This window comes from Pecten maximus, chromosome 6 (genome assembly GCF_902652985.1).
Source record: "Pecten maximus chromosome 6, xPecMax1.1, whole genome shotgun sequence".
Lineage (NCBI taxonomy): Eukaryota > Metazoa > Mollusca > Bivalvia > Pectinida > Pectinidae > Pecten > Pecten maximus.
In genome coordinates this window covers 22,543,437-22,563,904 of record NC_047020.1, presented here as the reverse complement: position 1 = coordinate 22,563,904, position 20,468 = coordinate 22,543,437, and the positions used below count along the sequence as shown (strand labels likewise).

Here is a 20,468-nt window from a genome sequence, read left to right as displayed (position 1 = left end):
TGGTAAATGTGGATAAAGTTAATTTAATCTAAAACTTTCACAGTTTTTTCTGTTATTACCTTTACTAGTATCTGACGTACAAATGTAGTATTCAGATAATGGAGTTATCTCCCTTGTATCAGAAACCGAGAACCAGCTGCAGTTGGCAACTTGTACCATTAGACATGAAACATCTTTCATCAGTTTTTTCCTAAATAATGCTTTAATTAATTTATGTGTGTACATTTGTTATAAAATACATGGTACCTTCAATATATTCATAATGTAAAACTGGTTTTAAAACGAATTAATTCTGCATACTACACCAAAATATGACCTAAACTTCCATTTCCATGGTAATTATAGTGATTCGTAGGTATATATAGTTTGGACATCTAATCATTGAAATAACGAACGAGGGTACTATTGCTATACACCAGGCTGTAGTTAGCTAGGTTAAAGTTTGTATAAAAATGTCAATACTAATGAGGATATATACAGCTTTGGTATTTGACATGCATGTGTGTTTTTTGTGACAAGACCTTTCCATTGGCACATTTGTGGACCTGCTGGTCTTGACAATGACCTTTGACCTACTTTAAAAAAAAGTCATTTTGAATTTCAGACAACTCTTGCTACACTGGTAACACATAAGATATTTTCTACACAGACAACAACTTAAAAGGTCACAAAGTTTTTTATTAATAAAATTATGTGTATGTACAAGAATGTAATAATTTACAGCTACCATGTGTACACAGAAAATATATATGATTTATTTTGTAATCTATTGAAAACTAAAACACAACTTAGTCTATATAAATATGTAATGGCCATTCCAGTAAAATAATTAGACGATTCCTGGTTTGTCCAACAGAAACCACAGAAAAAAAAGGTTATTTTATTAAAACAATACAGTATAATAACTTAACCATATAGTTCCTATTCTTTTCTCTCTTCTAGGAAATGTTTTACTGGAATAGCCCTTACAAATAATGAAATGGAAAAACAAAAAAAGTAAAGGTAGATTTTACAAAACAAAAATCAATAACTTTAAAAGCAATAAGCCAATATCTTAAATATGGTACAAAAATATTCATCTTTTTAATAAAGCTGAAGTTTATAAAAAAAATACCAGATTATTTGAAATAAAATATAAGCATAAAAATGTTTATAAACTGCAAGTTTTATAATAATATCCCACGACTAGAGTCAGATTCTAACACACTGAACACAGTTTGCATAATCATTTACTTTCACTATCATTTTGTCCAAAGTTAATTAATCAATGGTAGATATATTCGGTATGGATAACTATTTTCATCAATTTTAACTAATCATTTAGCTAGAGAACATAACAGATCTGTAATCCATTATCATTTCAATTTTGATGGTTTCAGAAGACTTATTAAAGACTTACATATGGGGATTACAGAATTATTCCCTTAATAGGAACAAATAAACTTCCCATATACAATGTCAAATAATGGAATACAGGTCAGGACTCTCGTATTTTTGGCATAAAATCTCACCAAATCCTGAATTATTTTATCTTCACGATATCTACCAAGTAATAACCATCTTGATCCTTCTTTTTCACAGATGGCTTGATACTACTGAAACAATTCAACATATTATAACAGGCTGTACAATATGGCCTCTAAAGTTTTAGCACCAGCAGAAATAAACTCCACAAACTTATGTACATTAATCATTATTTTAGTCCTTGATATATATACATTGGCACAGTGTTAAGCACATTTATAAAGTTGGGACAATAGGTCCTGATTTGGCATTGGAATCAAACATCTTGAAGTTTCTTTGGTTTCCATTAAAATGTATTTTTTGGCAAATGACATGCCAAATTCACTTGGATAAGTATCCAGAGCAGAAATACAGGAGCCCCTTTGCATATATATTGGTTTGTATCACAAACATGCTTCATAAGTAGTTGTCTCCCCTTAGGGAAGTTTCCAGTAACTCATTTCCCAGATATAGAAAATCTCTGAAGGTTCCCAGAGTGTCACCTTCAATCTAGCTGTCTCATTAAGCCTCCTCAACCAGAAACCACTGTCTGGAAATCTACAGTAACCTCTACTGTGAGAAGTCTTCTGGACTCATTTCCTCTGAAACAGTTGTCTCCCCTTTGTAACGTTCTCTGGTCACCAGTCTGGCTCTACTGGATAATCCCCTGTGAGACACGCCACACAATGGCCGACTGACTCTGCTTCACTCTTTATCCCTTCAGTAACTGCTGCCTTCAGACCTTCTACAGACAGATACTGCAAACTGTCTGCACCTGTAAATTACAAGACGGAACATGTACATCATATTATGGGAAATATGCGGACTTCATAAGGGTAATTTTCCTGTTTTAGAAATGGTGCCCAGTGAATCGATAACAATATAATGTGGGAATCTTACCTATTGAAAATGCATTTTACTCCCTAAATTTAAGGGTTTTCTTCCTCAGGAAGTAAATGCAAACTAACCTTAAATGATTACAAACTTACCAAAGTAGTCCGCCAGCTGGTCCACTGGGACTTTGTTGGCCACCAGCTCCTGGTGAGTAGGGATGTTGATCCCCATGTAACAGGGATACTTGATGGGAGGCGATGCTATCCGAATGTGGACCTGTACACAGAAGATGAATGTTTAAAAGTCTGCTTTGGAACGTAGGATACCTGGTAAGTGACATTATGAACCCCTCTTTGTACTAGCCCAAAGGTGTATGACTAGACATAATTGGTACATTGTAGTGAACTGATCATGTATACCATTTCGTAACAAGAGGGCCATGGCCTTGAACAGTCATCTGACAATAGAATCATTATTTATAGAAAGCAAAATTAAAGCAAAGTTCCCCTTTGGGGCACCGCCAATCTGCCCCATGGATCACACCTAAGTTTTGATATATTTTGGTAGATTTGATTTCAGTGATTTCAAGTTGAAGTCAATGCCCCAGTAATGCCTCTTGGATAGTGAGAATTTTTTTTAAAGATTTTAGCATATTTGACCCCTGTGACCTTGATTGAAGGTCAACATCATTAATTTGAACAATCATGATAGCCCTTTGCCCAAGCATCCTACAGGCCCAATATCATGTCCCTATGCCTCTCGCTTAATGAGAAGTAAATGTTTAAGATTTTAGCATAATTGACCCTTGTGACATTGAATGAAGGTCAAGGTCATTAATTTAAACATTCTTGATAGCTCTTCACCCAAGCATGTTATATGCCCAATATCAGGTCTCTAGGCCTCCAAGTTATTGAAAAGTTGAAAATGTATATTGTTTACGAACACACGACGGAGGACAAAAGGCTATTAGAATTGGTCACTAGAGTATAGACTCGAGTCTAGAGTCCGACGAGTACCTTAATTCTAGTACACACTCCCCTTCCCGACATCATTGCCGGGGGCCAATATTAACTCGCTAATACATTGCAGAAAAATAACAATTGAAGGAAATGTCCTATATTTCTACATATGTTACATGTATTACCACAAACTTGGGACCAATGGTAACAGTTGATATTGATAACCTAGTTAAGGTCCACCAGGTGTTAAACCTTCAAAGATAGAGACCAAATGATAAACAAATGGGCCTGATTTATTTCAAAAATACTTTTTCATATTTGGACTAATAGATTAATGTTGTAAACTGAGGGCAACAAAATCTAAAAAATTAGATCTCTACGGCAGCTCATTCACGCACCTGTAAAAATCACTTGAAACTCAAAAGGTATATCATTAAACCTTTGCTTTTTCAGTACGTACAGTAACTATAATGTTTGATTGATAACTACCACTCACCTCCTTGGCACCCTCAGCCTTGAGTAGTTTGACGATGGGGATCATCGTCACACCTCGGACAATCGAGTCATCAATAAGCACAATTCGCTTTCCCTTGAAGTTCTGTGTGAGGGCCCCAAATTTCTTAGCAACAGCCAGCTGTCGTAATCTCATGTTAGGCTGGATAAAGGAACGCCCAACATAGCGATTCTTGGTGAAAACCTCTCCATAGGGTTTGTTGATCTGATAGAAACAATATACCTTATTTTAGTGAACATTTGAAAATGACATCTTATATTAAAACATTAATTTGTATCAGATGTATTTTGATTTTTCATGTATTTATTGCATCTTGTCATTGTTAAAATCTTTAGGATTTCCTTCGGATGAAAGTGCATATTTTCCCCTAAATCCCAAGGACTGTCACTCAAACCTGGGACCTCTGAACTCTAGATGGATGCTAAACCATATGAGCTACATGTACCTAGCCACCAGTGTTCAGCCCAGTCCCAGTTCTGCTACATTTCATATGATATTCAGACACATCAATTACAATTCATCTTACAACACAGAAGTGACAACTCTAATCATTGGATGTGCATGAATCTTGTATAGAAATATTAGATGAGCCGATGGAAACAGGCAGTTGGACACCATCTTAAAAGAGTGTGTAAAAATGTATGTTATACTCACAGCTGTAGCATAAGCCATGGCCGCAGGTGTCGCAGACTCGGGGACAGTGCTGACCATATCCACATCGACTGGGGCCTCCTTGGCTAGCTGCCTTCCACAGTTTTGTCTTACCATGTATACCATCTGTCCTAAAGGCCAGAGTTACATTTGTCAATTATGGATCTGTCCTAAAGGCCAGAGTTACACTTGTCAATTTTGTATCTGTCCTAAAGGCAAGAGTTATTCTTGTCAATTATAGAATCTGTCTTAAAGGCCAGAGTTACACTTGTCAATTATGGATCTGTCCTAAAAGCCAGAGTTACACACTTGTCAATTATCGATATGTCCTAAAGGCCAGAGTTACATTTGTCAATTATCGATCTGTCCTAAAGGCCAGAGTTACACTTGTCAATTATGGATCTGTCCTAAAGGCCAGAGTTACACTTGTCAATTTTGTATCTATCCTAAAGGCCAGAGTTACACTTGTCAATTATAGATCTGTTCTAAAGACCAGAGTTACACACTTGTCAATTATCAATCTGTCCTAAAAGCCAGAGTTATACTTGTCAACTATCGATCTGTCCTAAAGGCAAGAGTTACACACTTGTCAATTATAGATCTGTCCTAAAGGCCAGAGCTGCACTTGTCAATTTTGTATCTGTCCTAAAAGCCAGAGTTATACTTGTCAATTTTGTATCTGTCCTAAAGGCCAGAGCTGCACTTGTCAATTTTGTATCTGTCCTAAAAGCCAGAGTTATACTTGTCAATTTTGTATCTGTCCTAAAGACCAGAGTTACACTTGTCAATTATGGATCTGTTCTAAAGACCAGAGTTACACACTTGTCAATTATAGATCTGTCCTAAAAGCCAGAGCTGCACTTGTCAATTTTGTATCTGTCCTAAAAGCCAGAGTTATACTTGTCAATTATAGATCTGTTCTAAAGGCCAGAGTTACACACTTGTCAATTATCAATCTGTCCTAAAGGCCAGAGTTATGCTTGTCAATTATGGATCTGTCCTAAAGACCAGAGTTACACTTGTCAATTATAGATCTGTCCTAAAGACCAGAGTTACACACTTGTCAATTATCAATCTGTCCTAAAGGCCAGAGTTATGCTTGTCAATTATGGATCTGTCCTAAAGACCAGAGCTGCACTTGTCAATTTTGTATCTGTCCTAAAGGCCAGAGTTACACTTGTCAATTATCAATCTGTCCTAAAGGCCAGAGTTATGCTTGTCAATTATGAACATATCAAGTAATTTCCTAAATAAATCTGTGGTACAAGCATTGCCCACATAACTAGGTTCTATATCAATTGTAGGATTATCATGATTTTCATTTGATGTATTCCTGATCACGTCTTACCTTCAAACACACTATCAGCTCTGGCAAAGTACACATATTCAAATATGCACAAGGCTGGAGGTGTGTGTTTCTGTTTGGGTGCAATGTATACTGATCGGACTCCCTTCTTGCTCAACTCCACAACCTCTCCTGAAAAAGACACCATCAAACTATGAAACACATAGAACTTAAACAATTTTGACATTCCATGCTTTTTCAGCATTGCATGGGTACAGGTAAAATTTCATTCTTTTTTTTTCAAAGGAAGCTTTGATATACTGCAGGATAAATAATTCTAAGATAATTGGAAACTTTACATTGAAAGGAACAAATTTTATGGTAAACAAGATTTTTTTGTGTGGTTGATAATAATGAAATATTCATCTTTTACTTTGACACAGTCAATTTTGTCCCAGCATTTTGTTTCTTGTATATATGTACATGTAAGCTACAAGGTAGACATGAGAAAATCACCCTAATTAGTTACATAAATGAATATATTTTGTACAGTGGGAAACATTTTGATATTCCTGATACCGATTGTTACGGCCGGAAACTGCCAGTTAGTGAAAGGGTAAATTTACGTACAACTTAGAGGCACTACATAGAGTACACACACGTGTAAACCAATCAGATCAAAGGCTGATAACACATTCAACAATGTTTAATTTACAAAATACATTTCAACATATACATATACATACATATAGTATAATACCTATATATTATATGTAAGAATCAAATGACCGAACATTCTGGGCACTTAATGTAATGTACACAAGTACATTTGAAAAGTTAAACTGTAGGACATAAGCAAAAGTACAGAGTTCATGCTAGGAATCAATCTTCCGCGTAATGGTAAGCATGATCGCGCGCGAGTCACTAACGCGACACGAGGCCATGATATTGTAGAAAACGTTCCTGTCATCAACAAGTAAACATGGCCTATATGTATATATAGTCGCGAGGGCCCAAATCCACACACGGTAATTGACCACTTGTACTCACGTATAGGGTGGCAAACTCTCCAGTCCCGTGTTAGACATGCGGATCACAATATAATATATATTCCTGAGAAGGTTCTCCATGGCCGATGAATCTCAGCACAGCAAAAACAAGATTCTCTATGGCAGACGAATCCCAATACAGCAGTAGACTCTATTATCCAAATCAACTTGCCAGCCTCACGCTCTCACTGGTTAGCTTACAGCGCCATAATATGACTGGATTACAGTCAAGTTGAAAGTTAACCCATCACTGTTGAACACATATACAACAGTAAAACCTCAATACGGTTCATATTGTCACACAAACACCTCTTCCATCTCCTGACTCGCCATGCGAACGCTCAGCATCTCCAGGAATCGCCGCGCGTTTCTCTTACAGCACTTTTCCCGTGATTTTCCCATAAGTCCATGTATACTGATGCGGAGCACGGATTGAAAGAAAGATACACACACGTCCAATGCGGAGCGCGGATTCATACACTTATCGGAAACACATTGTAGACTTATATCTAGTACACAATTTACACTACATCATTTATGAAGTACAAATATAAATAATAGAATTTTGTTTTATACTCTCCATGTATTTCTAGTATACATAACACCGATATATATTTTTTTCCCCATCAAAGTAACACACTATTCAGTATCCAAGTGATTTAATTATTATAGTCATTCAGATTGTACAATTTACTTCCCATTGTAATTATGTACCTGTTAATTGCATGGCCCGCATAGTTTAAGTATCCAAGCTTAAGTGAGCACCCCTCTGAAGATCCCATTTACTTTGAAGTTGGTGTTGGCTCTATTTTTAATCAGACTGTACAATATTGCAGAACAGAATGAAAGGAGCTGAATTTAAGAAATAATTAACGATGATTTGTGTATTATTGCAGGATATACAACGAGGATGAGGATATTTTGCAATTAAATTAATAACGAAGGCCGCAGGCCTGAGTTATTAATTAAAATTGCAAAATATCCGAGTCCGAGTTGTATATCCTGCAACAATACACGAGTCAAAGTTGATTATTTCTATTCTACCATGTACTGTTTAGTTCTTAGATCGACCTCTTTCTAATAGAAAAACAGCAAAGAAACCCTGAGAAAACCTTGTGATTTATTTCTTGAGTATTACATTATTTGTTGATGAAATATACAGGCAATACAGTACTACGATCAAGAGCATCTTTCATATGGCATCGATTTTGAAAATAAAAAAAAAGGGATACAAAAAAAGAAAAAAAAAGTGGGCCTCCGTAGGATTCGAACTCGCGTCGTGATAAAAATTAATGAAAGACTACCGGTAACCCATTAGCCCACTGGGCTATGCTGACCTTAAATAAAACGGGTGAATATAAGATATATAAAATTGTTACAGCCGTGACTCCCGACCGTGTATTATTGGCACGACCGTGTATTATTCGCACGAGCGTGTATTATTCGCACGAGCGTGGGTTATTGGAAAATAATACATGGTTTTAAACCAATCAAAACTGGCGTTGCATAGCAAACATGGTAGAATTTCGCTTAATAATCGATATGTATATACAAATTAAATCAGCAACATTTCCTTTTGTCCATTATAACTAACATTTCCTTTCATCCATTATAACTAACATTTCCTTTCATCCATTATAACTAACATTTCCTTTCATCCATTATAACTAACATTTCCTTTCATCCATTATAACTAACATTTCCTTTCGTCCATTATAACTAACATTTCCTTTCGTCCATTATAACTAACATTTCCTTTCGTCCATTATAACTAACATTTCCTTTCATCCATTATAACTAACTTTACCTTTCATCCATTATAACTAACATTTCCTTTCGTCCATTATAACTAACATTTCCTGCCATCCATTATAACTAACATTTCCTTCCATCGTTTATAACTAACATTTCCTTCCATCCATTATAACTAACATTTCCTTTCATCCATTATAACTAACATTTCCTTCCATCCATTATAACTAACATTTCCTTCCATCCATTATAACTAACATTTCCTTTCATCCATTATAACTAACATTTCCTTTCGTCCATTATAACTAACATTTCCTTTCATCCATTATAACTAACATTTCCTTCCATCCATTATAACTAACATTTCTTTTCATCCATTATAACTAACATTTCCTTTCGTCCATTATAACTAACATTTCCTTTCATCCATTATAACTAACGTTACCTTTCATCCATTATAACTAACATTTCCTTTCGTCCATTATAACTAACATTTCCTTTCGTCCATTATAACTAACATTTCCTTTCGTCCATTATAACTAACATTTCCTTTCATCCATTATAACTAACATTTCCTTTCGTCCATTATAACTGTGAATGTTAAGGTCATACCTGGGATGACTTCTCTGTAGTACTGGGCGCCTATACTACTGAAGGCACAGGATTCCGACGCTACGACCCATCCATCCACCTCAGAGTCGTCCATTATCTTCTTCCCTGTTAAAGTTTCAACATGGTTCAATTTTTAAGCTTTGCAAGCTACTAGTATATTATAATTGTATGCCTAATAACCTTTAACATAAAAAAGATCTTGACACTAGCATATGGACTAGAAATTTAACAGTAAAGAAAATATTTGGTTAACTTTTAGTTATGGAGATATTACTAGTACGGGCTAGTGAATATCTACCCAACAGAGGGACTTTGGATTGTCCAACAGGAGCTGCAGTCATCTAATTCACAGTCTTGTGCCCACTATACATATAATTTATTTCCGGAGTCCTCCAGTAGGATATGAATCTTACTTCAATAGCCCTTGACAGGTTAGTATCTTCTAGGATAGATCACAACATGATTATAAATATCACCTCATTTCAGTTCAACTTCTAAAACAATCTCCAATTCATTATGTACAAAAGATTCATCAGAATTTACAAATTTTGTACACTTTATTACACAACAATCAATTATAAGTAATGTTCTATCAAACCTGTAGTTGATACATATACAGCCATTTTATCAATAATTCCAACATAAAATATTTTCAAATTGGATACATTGTACATAATTTTACTCGCTGGACTTTTACCTGAGAATGCAGCAGCAGGAAGGAGCTTGCCCACACACAGTGGTCTGTTGCCTAACGGATCCCTCACAGCGTATAGTTTGTCCTTGTTCATGATGACCAGGGCGTAGGACGCAATCGTCTCCTGCATTATCCTCTTGATCCTGATCAAAAGAATTTAATTCACACATTTCTCAAAGCCGACACTGACAAAGCATGCATCATCACATTTTTGGCTCTCTCCTTGAAAATGCTCCACATTCAAATTATCTCTTGTGGGAATGAATCATTTATTTTCAGTTAGACGAAGACATTAAAATTGATGTACTTAATCCTGAGGATAGTCATGGCTTTTTTCCAGGATAGACAGTTTATATTCTACCTTGTTTGTTCTGCTCTTCATGCAATATCATGCCATATAATATCTTATACATCTATCGCTTCCAGACCTTGCATATCGTATAATAAAGCAATGGTGTTATATCCCACCAAAAACAGTAAACAAAGACAAGAAAGCAAAATACACTCCACATTGGATCAATACAAAGGGAACCTGCTATGATATGGGTATATAAACACCGTGATGACATCACTAATCACTTTGTGACAGATTTTTTGTATATGATTTCTGAAGGTCACTAAAACTACCCATCAATCATGACTGAAACAGTATGTCCTTCCACAGAGCCCCTAACTATATATATAACTTAAATACAAAAATGACTGGGAAAAAGACACTATATACAGTGGAACCTCTATAAACCGAACATGCATGGGACATGGATATTTGTTCGGTTTACAGGGAGTTCGGTTTGGAGAAGTTGATCGAAATGACCAGTTGAATTTGGGATATAATTGTTAGGATGATCTTTTGTTAGAATGTACCCGATTACAAACCGGGACATACGTACGTAGACAATTTGGTTTGTCTGAATAATATGAATATTATGAAAGGTAATCAATGTATATATTAATTGCAGATTATATAAGAAAGACAAATGACTATAACTGTAATTTTAAACAGTATTTTCACATGTAGCACTTTATGATCGACCTACATTTTGTTACAACCGGTGAAGCTTCGTCATGTGGATGGGGCCAATACAGAATATTTTACACATCGAATAATATGAAAGGGTGTAAAGATTTGTTTGTTTCAATATTAATTACAGTTGATACTGGTCATATTTCCGACATCGGTATTGTCTTAAAAAACATCACGGGCTTCATTTACGACCATGCAAAAGCAACCCCTTTGGGCCTCATTTAAATTGGATGCGAAACTCAGGCTTCTAGCTCTACTTACATTGAGAAGAAAAACAAACCGCCGCGCTTCAATGGAGTGTGGCATTGTTTTATAATATCGTGTTGATTATACAACAGGCCTGCCGTCATAATGCCCCCTTGGGGTATATATTGGATACCTGTACAAATCACCTACATGTATACTTAGGTGCCGATACAAGTAGGCTTCACACAATACCCGTCACAGGTGTTGTTTCACGGTTGACTGGCCTGACCTCGTGTCATAATCGCTCAGATAAGGCCGGTTTTCGGAAGTAATTTTTGGTATATTTTAACAGGAACCAGACACAAAATCGGTCCTGTGTTCAGAATTCAGAGGGATCGGTATTTGGAAGTTTTTCAATACTATAATAAAGAAGGACCAATTCCGTACAATGACAATTCGTTCGGTATTCAGAGGTGTGCGGTTTTTAGAAGGTTCGGTTTTCAAAAGTTGCACTGTATATAACTTACCTGCCAACCCAGTTGGCCCCGTCTGGTTCTCCACATTCTGGCATGTGAGTGAGAAGCTGTGTAATAAGTTCACTGTCTGATCCTGATGATAGTCCCACTCCATGTCGCAGCAGCTACAATAAACATGGAACATGATTTCTTAACATTTAAGGATACGTTTCAACATTATTCTTTGTACTTCATCCATAGCTGGCAGCACCAGACATGTTTCACTGAATACACATTCTTAAGTGAATATATTACCTTTTTTCTTGAACATTTTAAGCTACAGTTGAAACATTATTTCTCATTGTACTCTTATTTATCCTTTGGGAGTTCCCTTACCTTACGTTTGAGGGACTTAGCATTAACGAGCTGTCCGTTGTGTGCTACTGCTGTTAGTCCATGCAATGTCTCCACCACAAATGGTTGTACATTAGTGGTGTCAGACTCTCCGTGGGTGGAATATCTGGTGTGACCTGAGAGTATCAGGATGAAAGTGTAAGTGTAATAAATCATACATAAATCAAAAACAGAATTTATCATATCAGTAAGTGATTCACCTGGATATTTTAGCAATCATTGTAAAACATTGTCACTTAAAGTATTATATTTACATTTACACTGCAGCCCCACTATATAACTTTACCAAGCTCACTTGGATGTTATGAGTCCAAAACTTCCAAATCTTTATTATGACGTCATTATTATAGTGACGTCATAATTGTAACATCGGCGATAACGAAAGATAGCCGTTGAAAAGGCTGTTCCGTCTTTGACGATAATAATTTGTTTATTCATTATCAGAGTAAAATTCCTGGATATAGTCTTTCAAATTTGTTGTCAAATGTAAATATAAGCGTTGAACTGCTTTCATTTGGAAGTTATGGGCTGATGAATGCCAACTGGACAAAGGCAAATTCAACATGAAGCACTAGCGCGCTTCATTAAATTTGCATTCATCAGCCCATAACTTCCAAATGAAAGCAGTTCAATGCTTAAATAGTAATACTACCTGTAATCTAAATAACTCGGTCCTATATTATACTAATGGACATACCTAGTCGGGGTAAGTCCTATATTATACTAGACATACCTAGTCAGGGTAAGTCCTATATTGTACTAATGGACATACCTAGTCGGAGTTAGTCCTATATTGTACTAATGGACATACCTTGTCAGGGTAAGTCCAATATTGTACTAATGGACATACCTAGTCGGGGTAAGTCCTATATTGTACTAATGGACATACCTAGTCAGGGTAAGTCCTATATTGTACTAATGGACATACCTAGTCAGGGTAAGTCCTATATTATACTAGACATACCTAGTCGGGGTAAGTCCTATATTGTACTAGACATACCTAGTCAGGGTAAGTCCTATATTGTACTAATGGACATACCTAGTCAGGGTAAGTCCTATATTGTACTAATGGACATACCTAGTTGGGGTAAGTCCTATATTGTACTAATGGACATACCTAGTCAGGGTAAGTCCTATATTGTACTAATGGACATACCTAGTCGGGGTAAGTCCTATATTATACTTATGGACATACCTAGTCGGGGTAAGTCCTATATTGTACTAATGGACATACCTAGTCGGGGTAAGTCCTATATTATACTAGACATACCTAGTCAGGGTAAGTCCTATATTGTACTAGACATACCTAGTCAGGGTAAGTCCTATATTGTACTAATGGACATACCTAGTCAGGGTAAGTCCTATGTTGTACTAATGGACATACCTTGTCAGGGTAAGTCCTATATTGTACTAATGGACATACCTAGTCAGGGTAAGTCCTATATTGTACTAATGGACATACCTAGTCGGGGTAAGTCCTATATTGTACTAATGGACATACCTAGTCGGGGTAAGTCCTATATTGTACTAATGGACATACCTAGTCGGGGTAAGTCCTATATTGTACTAATGGACATACCTTGTCAGGGTAAGTCCTATATTGTACTAATGGACATACCTAGTCAGGGTAAGTCCTATATTATACTAATGGACATACCTAGTCGGGGTAAGTCCTATATTGTACTAATGGACATACCTAGTCGGGGTAAGTCCTATATTGTACTAATGGACATACCTAGTCGGGGTAAGTCCTATATTGTACTAATGGACATACCTAGTCGGGGTAAGTCCTATATTGTACTAATGGACATACCTAGTCGGGGTAAGTCCTATATTGTACTAATGGACATACCTAGTCGGGGTAAGTCCTATATTATACTAATGGACATACCTAGTCGGGGTAAGTCCTATATTGTACTAATTGACATACCTAGTCAGGGTAAGTCCTATATTGTACTAATGGACATACCTAGTCGGGGTAAGTCCTATATTGTACTAATGGACATACCTAGTCAGGGTAAGTCCTATATTGTACTAATGGACATACCTAGTCAGGGTAAGTCCTATATTATACTAATGGACATACCTAGTCGGGGTAAGTCCTATATTGTACTAATGGACATACCTAGTCAGGGGTAAGTCCTATATTGTACTAATGGACATACCTAGTCGGGGTAAGTCCTATATTGTACTAATGGACATACCTAGTCGGGGTAAGTCCTATATTGTACTAATGGACATACCTAGTCGAGGTAAGTCCTATATTGTACTAGACATACCTAGTCAGGGTAAGTCCTATATTATACTAATGGACATACCTAGTCGGGGTAAGTCCTATATTGTACTAATGGACATACCTTGTCAGGGTAAGTCCTATATTGTACTAATGGACATACCTAGTCAGGGTAAGTCCTATATTATACTAATGGACATACCTAGTCAGGGTAAGTCCTATATTGTACTAATTGACATACCTAGTCAGGGTAAGTCCTATATTGTACTAATGGACATACCTAGTCGGGGTAAGTCCTATATTGTACTAATGGACATACCTAGTCGAGGTAAGTCCTATATTGTACTAGACATACCTAGTCAGGGTAAGTCCTATATTATACTAATGGACATACCTAGTCGGGGTAAGTCCTATATTGTACTAATGGACATACCTAGTCAGGGTAAGTCCTATATTATACTAATGGACATACCTAGTCGGGGTAAGTCCTATATTGTACTAATGGACATACCTAGTCAGGGTAAGTCCTATATTGTACTAATGGACATACCTAGTCAGGGTAAGTCCTATATTATACTAATGGACATACCTAGTCAGGGTAAGTCCTATATTGTACTAATGGACATACCTAGTGAGGGTAAGTCCTATATTATACTAATTAATGGACATACCTAGTCGGGGTAAGTCCTATATTGTACTAATGGACATACCTAGTCAGGGTAAGTCCTATATTGTACTAATGGACATACCTAGTCAGGGTAAGTCCTATATTGTACTAATGGACATACCTAGTCAGGGTAAGTCCTATATTGTACTAATGGACATACCTAGTCAGGGTAAGTCCTATATTGTACTAATGGACATACCTAGTCGGGGTAAGTCCTATATGGTACTAATGGACATATACCTAGTCGGGGTAAGTCCTATATTATACTAATGGACATACCTAGTCGGGGTAAGTCCTATATTATACTAATGGACATACCTAGTCGGGGTAAGTCCTATATTATACTAATGGACATACCTAGTCGGGGTAAGTCCTATATTGTACTAATGGACATACCTAGTCAGGGTAAGTCCTATGTTGTACTAATGGACATACCTAGTCAGGGTAGGTCTTATATTGTACTAATGGACATACCTAGTCAGGGTAAGTCCTATATTGTACTAATGGACATACCTAGTCAGGGTAGGTCCTATATTGTACTAATGGACATACCTAGTCAGGGTAAGTCCTATATTATACTAGACATACCTAGTCAGGGTAAGTCCTATATTATACTAGACATACCTAGTCGGGGTAAGTCCTATGTTGTACTAATGGACATACCTAGTCAGGGTAAGTCCTATATTGTACTAATGGACATACCTAGTCAGGGTAAGTCCTATGTTATACTAATGGACATACCTAGTCAGGGTAAGTCCTATATTATACTAATGGACATACCTAGTCAGAGTAAGTCCTATGTTGCTCTGTGACCTTAAATTACTATTTATTAAAATATAACTTATCATATTGACAAGAAACCCATGGATATTTCCGTAATCTTGACAAAATATTCTCTGTTATAGTAAAATATTACCAGTACTCTCAATAAAATATTATATTATGTCGTTGACGTACCAAGTCCAATGTTTCCTCGTAGCCTGACCATGTCGTCCTCACTGAAGATATGACTAACAAGTCCCATGCCTTTCTTCTGTCTGTGGAGCGAGTCATTGGCACCCATACTGGTCACAATCCCTGCACTTTCCTGTCCCCTGTAAACAGAGAAATTATTTGTCGGATGTGTTATATCAAACATACCTCAGAAGCAGAGTTTTACAGATAAGATTTATTTCTCTCTTGAACTATTATGAGCTTTCTCGTTATGGTGATTAAGTAGCACTGAACTAGATCTGATGCATCTAAGATTTTTTCTGACATCAGAAATATTTTTTCCGACATCTGTAATATTTTTTCTTCTTTTTTTCTGATTTTCTACAGGTTTTAACAAATTTGTCGCCTGTGACCTTGAAAATAGGTCTAGGTCATTTATTTGAACAAATTTGGTAGGTCTTCATCCAAGCATGCTATAAGTATTAACCAAACTCTATGACACTTGGCTTAGGCCTCTTGGTAAATGCATGAATAGAAGTTATTTCTAAAAGAATTTCAATACATTTGACACCTGTGACCTTGAAACTAGGTCATTCATTTGAACAAACTTTGAAGCCCATTATCCTAGCATGCCACTGTAAGACCCAATATTGTGATTGGGACTTTTGGTTCATAAAAAATCATTTAAACATTTTAACACATAATGCATTTCACCCATGTGACCTTGAAAGTAGGTCAAGGTAATTCATTTGAACAAACCTGGTAGCCTGTCATCACAGCATGTGACTGGCCAAACATATCATGACCCTGGGCCTTGTGATTAGTGAGAAAAAGTTGTTAAAAGGGAAAAGTTTACTCTGGATGGACAACACACTTTTCACTGCAAATCCTCTCACCTGCCCTTTGGACCCTGTGGGCAGGTGAGCTAAAAATTCTACCTCGATCATGATATATATAATATAAAATTAAATTAAAATTTCATTATTAATGTATCAATAACTGTTTTTACTTTTTAGAGATTGCTGATGAGTTAGATATTTACCTGTGTTGAAGACTGACTAGTCCAAGACAGATTGTGTGAGCCACATCCAGTTGAGTGGGCCAGTCTCCGGTGGCAACACAGCCAAACACACCGCAAGCCTCATGGAGACCTGTTTCCTCCCCATCCTTGGATGACACTGTCTGGCTACAGGTTTCAAATTCCATTTTCTTTCCTGAGGATACTTTGTCTTGGATCTTATTTATTTCCTGAAAACTAGACAAATGTGAAGTTGTATTTAGTGACTATATATATATACACACTGTACTTAAATAGATAACAGCAGTTATTGTGTGGTAGTTATCGTGTGGCAGTTATCGTGTGGTAGTTATAAATAGATTATGGCAGTTATTGTGTGGTAGCTAGACAGATTACAGCAGTTATTGTGTGGTAGTTATAAATAGATTACAGCATTTATTGTGTGGTAGTTATAAGTAGATTACAGCAGTTATTGTGTGGTAGTTATAAGTAGATTACAGCAGTTATTGTGTGGTAGTTATAAATAGATTATGGCAGTTATTGTGTGGTAGTTATAAATAGATTACAGCATTTATTGTGTGGTAGTTATAAATAGATTACAGCAGTTATTGTGTGGTAGTTATAAATAGATTACAGCAGTTATTGTGTGGTAGTAATAAATAGATTACAGCAGTTATTGTGTGGTAGTTATAAATAGATTACAGCAGTTATTGTGTGGTAGTTATAAATAGATTACAGCAGTTATTGTGTGGTAGTTATAAATAGATTACAGCATTTATTGTGTGGTAGAACTTTATAAATAGATTACAGCATTTATTGTGTGGTAGTTATAAATAGATTACAGCAATTATTGTGTGGTAGTTAAATAGATTACAGCAGTTATTGTGTGGTAGTTATAAATAGATTACAGCATTTATTGTGTACTGTGGTAGTTATAAATAGATTACAGCAGGTATTGTGTGGTAGTTATAAATAGATTACAGCAGTTATTGTGTGGTAGTTATAAATAGATTACAGCAGTTATTGTGTGGTAGTTATAAATAGATTACGGCAGTTATTGTGTGGTAGTTATAAATAGATTACAGCAGTTATTGTGTGGTAGTTATAAATAGATTACAGCAGTTATTGTGTGGTAGTTATAAATAGATTACAGCATTTATTGTGTGGTAGAACTTTATAAATAGATTACAGCATTTATTGTGTGGTAGTTATAAATAGATTACAGCAATTATTGTGTGGTAGTTAAATAGATTACAGCAGTTATTGTGTGGTAGTTATAAATAGATTACAGCATTTATTGTGTACTGTGGTAGTTATAAATAGATTACAGCAGGTATTGTGTGGTAGTTATAAATAGATTACAGCAGTTATTGTGTGGTAGTTATAAATAGATTACAGCAGTTATTGTGTGGTAGTTATAAATAGATTACGGCAGTTATTGTGTGGTAGTTATAAATAGATTACGGCAGTTATTGTGTGGTAGTTATAAATAGATTACAGCAGTTATTGTGTGGTAGTTATAAAAAGATTAATGCAGTTATTGTGTGGTAGTTATATAGATTACAGCAGTTATTGTGTGGTAGTTGAGAATATAGTTACATACATTACAGTAATGTACACCTGTATCCATGGTAGATTAGTCTGGATCACTACAATTTTCTACCTTCTGGGACGTTGTGTCTCGATCCAACCCCCTCCCCCATAAATTACAGTAGTTATAGTTTGAGGGATTATATTTACATACATTACAGTAATTAGTGATAATATAGTTACATATAGTAGTACAGTAGTTAAGAGATCAATATTTTCATAAATTACAGAAGTTAAGAGATCATAGTTACAAATAAAAAAAAAATACTTTACCACAATTAAAGAGATGACAGTAGATTATTATAGACTATAGTTATTTCAGCTGTGAGTACATTTGTTAAAGATCTAGAACTTAAGTTACTATATGAGAATTAGGCTACATGAAGAGATTAATTTTGCAGATTAAGTGATTAATAAGTTTCCTCCTAATTATACACCAACTGCCTTTTCCAAAATATCATAAAATTGTACAATTACCTTTTCCAATTTACACCAATTAACCTATACAGAGTACATGTATTGCTACATTATATTAGTAATTTTATATACATCTATCCAAGTCATATGGCCAATCCATATCCTTCCCATTATGGATTTGTTTTTTTAATTAACATACAGTCAATCTATATTAATAACAAAAGATTGAATAAACTTGGGGGGGAGATATAAAAACATCTATATAGATAGAAAAAAAAGAGAGAAAGAAAAACATCTCTATATATATACCTTTTCTTAGATGAAATGGTTAGTTCAATAGAAATTCCTCAACAGATCAGCATACTTTTCTTACATGTACAATGTAATAGTCCAGGTATATTTTTTTTAAATGACTTTCTATAATTACAAATACATATATATATACTGTGTAACTACATGCCAAATCCAGTGACAAGTGTCTTAATTATTTGTCAAAATTAGTCCAGTAAATAAAAGTCTATCATTCACCTTCACATTAATATTGTTAAGCAGATCAGATTTCATGTTTGACACTAATTGACATGTAGTATGTGATCAGTTCATCATGCATCCGACACACACAGTTCTGATAATAACTTAATCTTCATTTCACTCCTTACAGTAAATTAGATATTATATAATTACCTGACCATTTGATAATTATTGTTATGACTTTACTTTGACAATATACATTGATAGTTATATGTTTATTACATTAATTAATTACTATGGACTTTGAAGTCTGTGAAAACTAGTTAAAACTCTTGGCTGATTTTTGAAACTGTCCTGATTGTTAACTGAAGATATGCATGTTTCAAGGAATTCTAAAGAAAACACATAATTTTAACGAGGAGCAAACAATGAATATTTTCCCATTATTTTTCAATCACAATCTGAATTGTATAAATATAAAATAAATACAATTGGATTGGATAATTGGCAAGGCCTATGGCAATGGAATTTATCTGACTATTTATAAATATGTGATTAAGGAGATATTGTTTTGTGAGACTATTTATACAGTAGGATAAGAAAAACAAAAACAAAGAAAAAACGTCTGGGTATGGCCATGAAGACATTACAGGTCATTGACCTGGTCTACCAGTACCAAGACTTCGATCCTCGACTCTTGACTTATGATCATGCCTGGAGAATCTGCTAAATATTACAACAGTGTACAAGTATAAGCTACCATCCTATCTACACTATAGACACCTACTGGTATAATAAAATACTCCATTAAATAGGAATGGATTATGTTATCATTCATAATTAATTGTGGCACTGAACATGTAAAGACTTATTTTGCTAGGTCTACACAGAGACATATATGTCTACATCACTTATTTTTGAGTTGGCAAGACTTTTATTCCATTCATCAGCTGGTCACAAGTGACAGATTGTCTGATCACGTGCGTAGGTCAATCCCCATCCGATGATGACACCGTTATAACATAACAAATACAATATTATAACTTTACAAGGCATGTGAATGATAATCAATATACCGTTCAAAAACGCATCCAATATCTTACCCAACACTAAACGTATCCAACAGGATATGTCATTCCGATGAGTGAACTTCTTTGACTTGACCCTGAGGTTACCGGGTACTCAGTGACTTTGTATTCATACTTTA

At 35.5% G+C, this 20,468-nt stretch overlaps 1 protein-coding gene across 2 annotated transcripts; it reads right to left on the bottom strand.

The window, feature by feature from the left end:
• Positions 1 to 1,105: 1,105 nt before the first annotated feature.
• LOC117329259 (amidophosphoribosyltransferase-like) lies at positions 1,106 to 20,454 on the bottom strand. 2 transcript variants are annotated; one of them, XM_033887120.1, is made up of 12 exons: positions 20,365 to 20,454; positions 16,808 to 17,020; positions 15,790 to 15,926; positions 11,915 to 12,048; positions 11,591 to 11,703; positions 9,857 to 9,996; positions 9,160 to 9,264; positions 5,810 to 5,938; positions 4,465 to 4,592; positions 3,793 to 4,014; positions 2,493 to 2,613; positions 1,106 to 2,278 (listed from the first exon to the last, which is right to left on the bottom strand). In XM_033887120.1, the coding sequence occupies exons 2-12, from the start codon at positions 16,969 to 16,971 to the stop codon at positions 2,142 to 2,144; spliced, it is 1,530 nt and encodes a 509-aa protein (XP_033743011.1). In that variant the 5' UTR covers positions 16,972 to 17,020; positions 20,365 to 20,454; the 3' UTR covers positions 1,106 to 2,141. The 2 variants fall into 2 exon arrangements, with proteins under 2 accessions (XP_033743011.1, XP_033743012.1); XM_033887121.1 differs by having other exon boundaries at positions 16,808 to 17,013; positions 20,365 to 20,414.
• Positions 20,455 to 20,468: the final 14 nt, after the last annotated feature.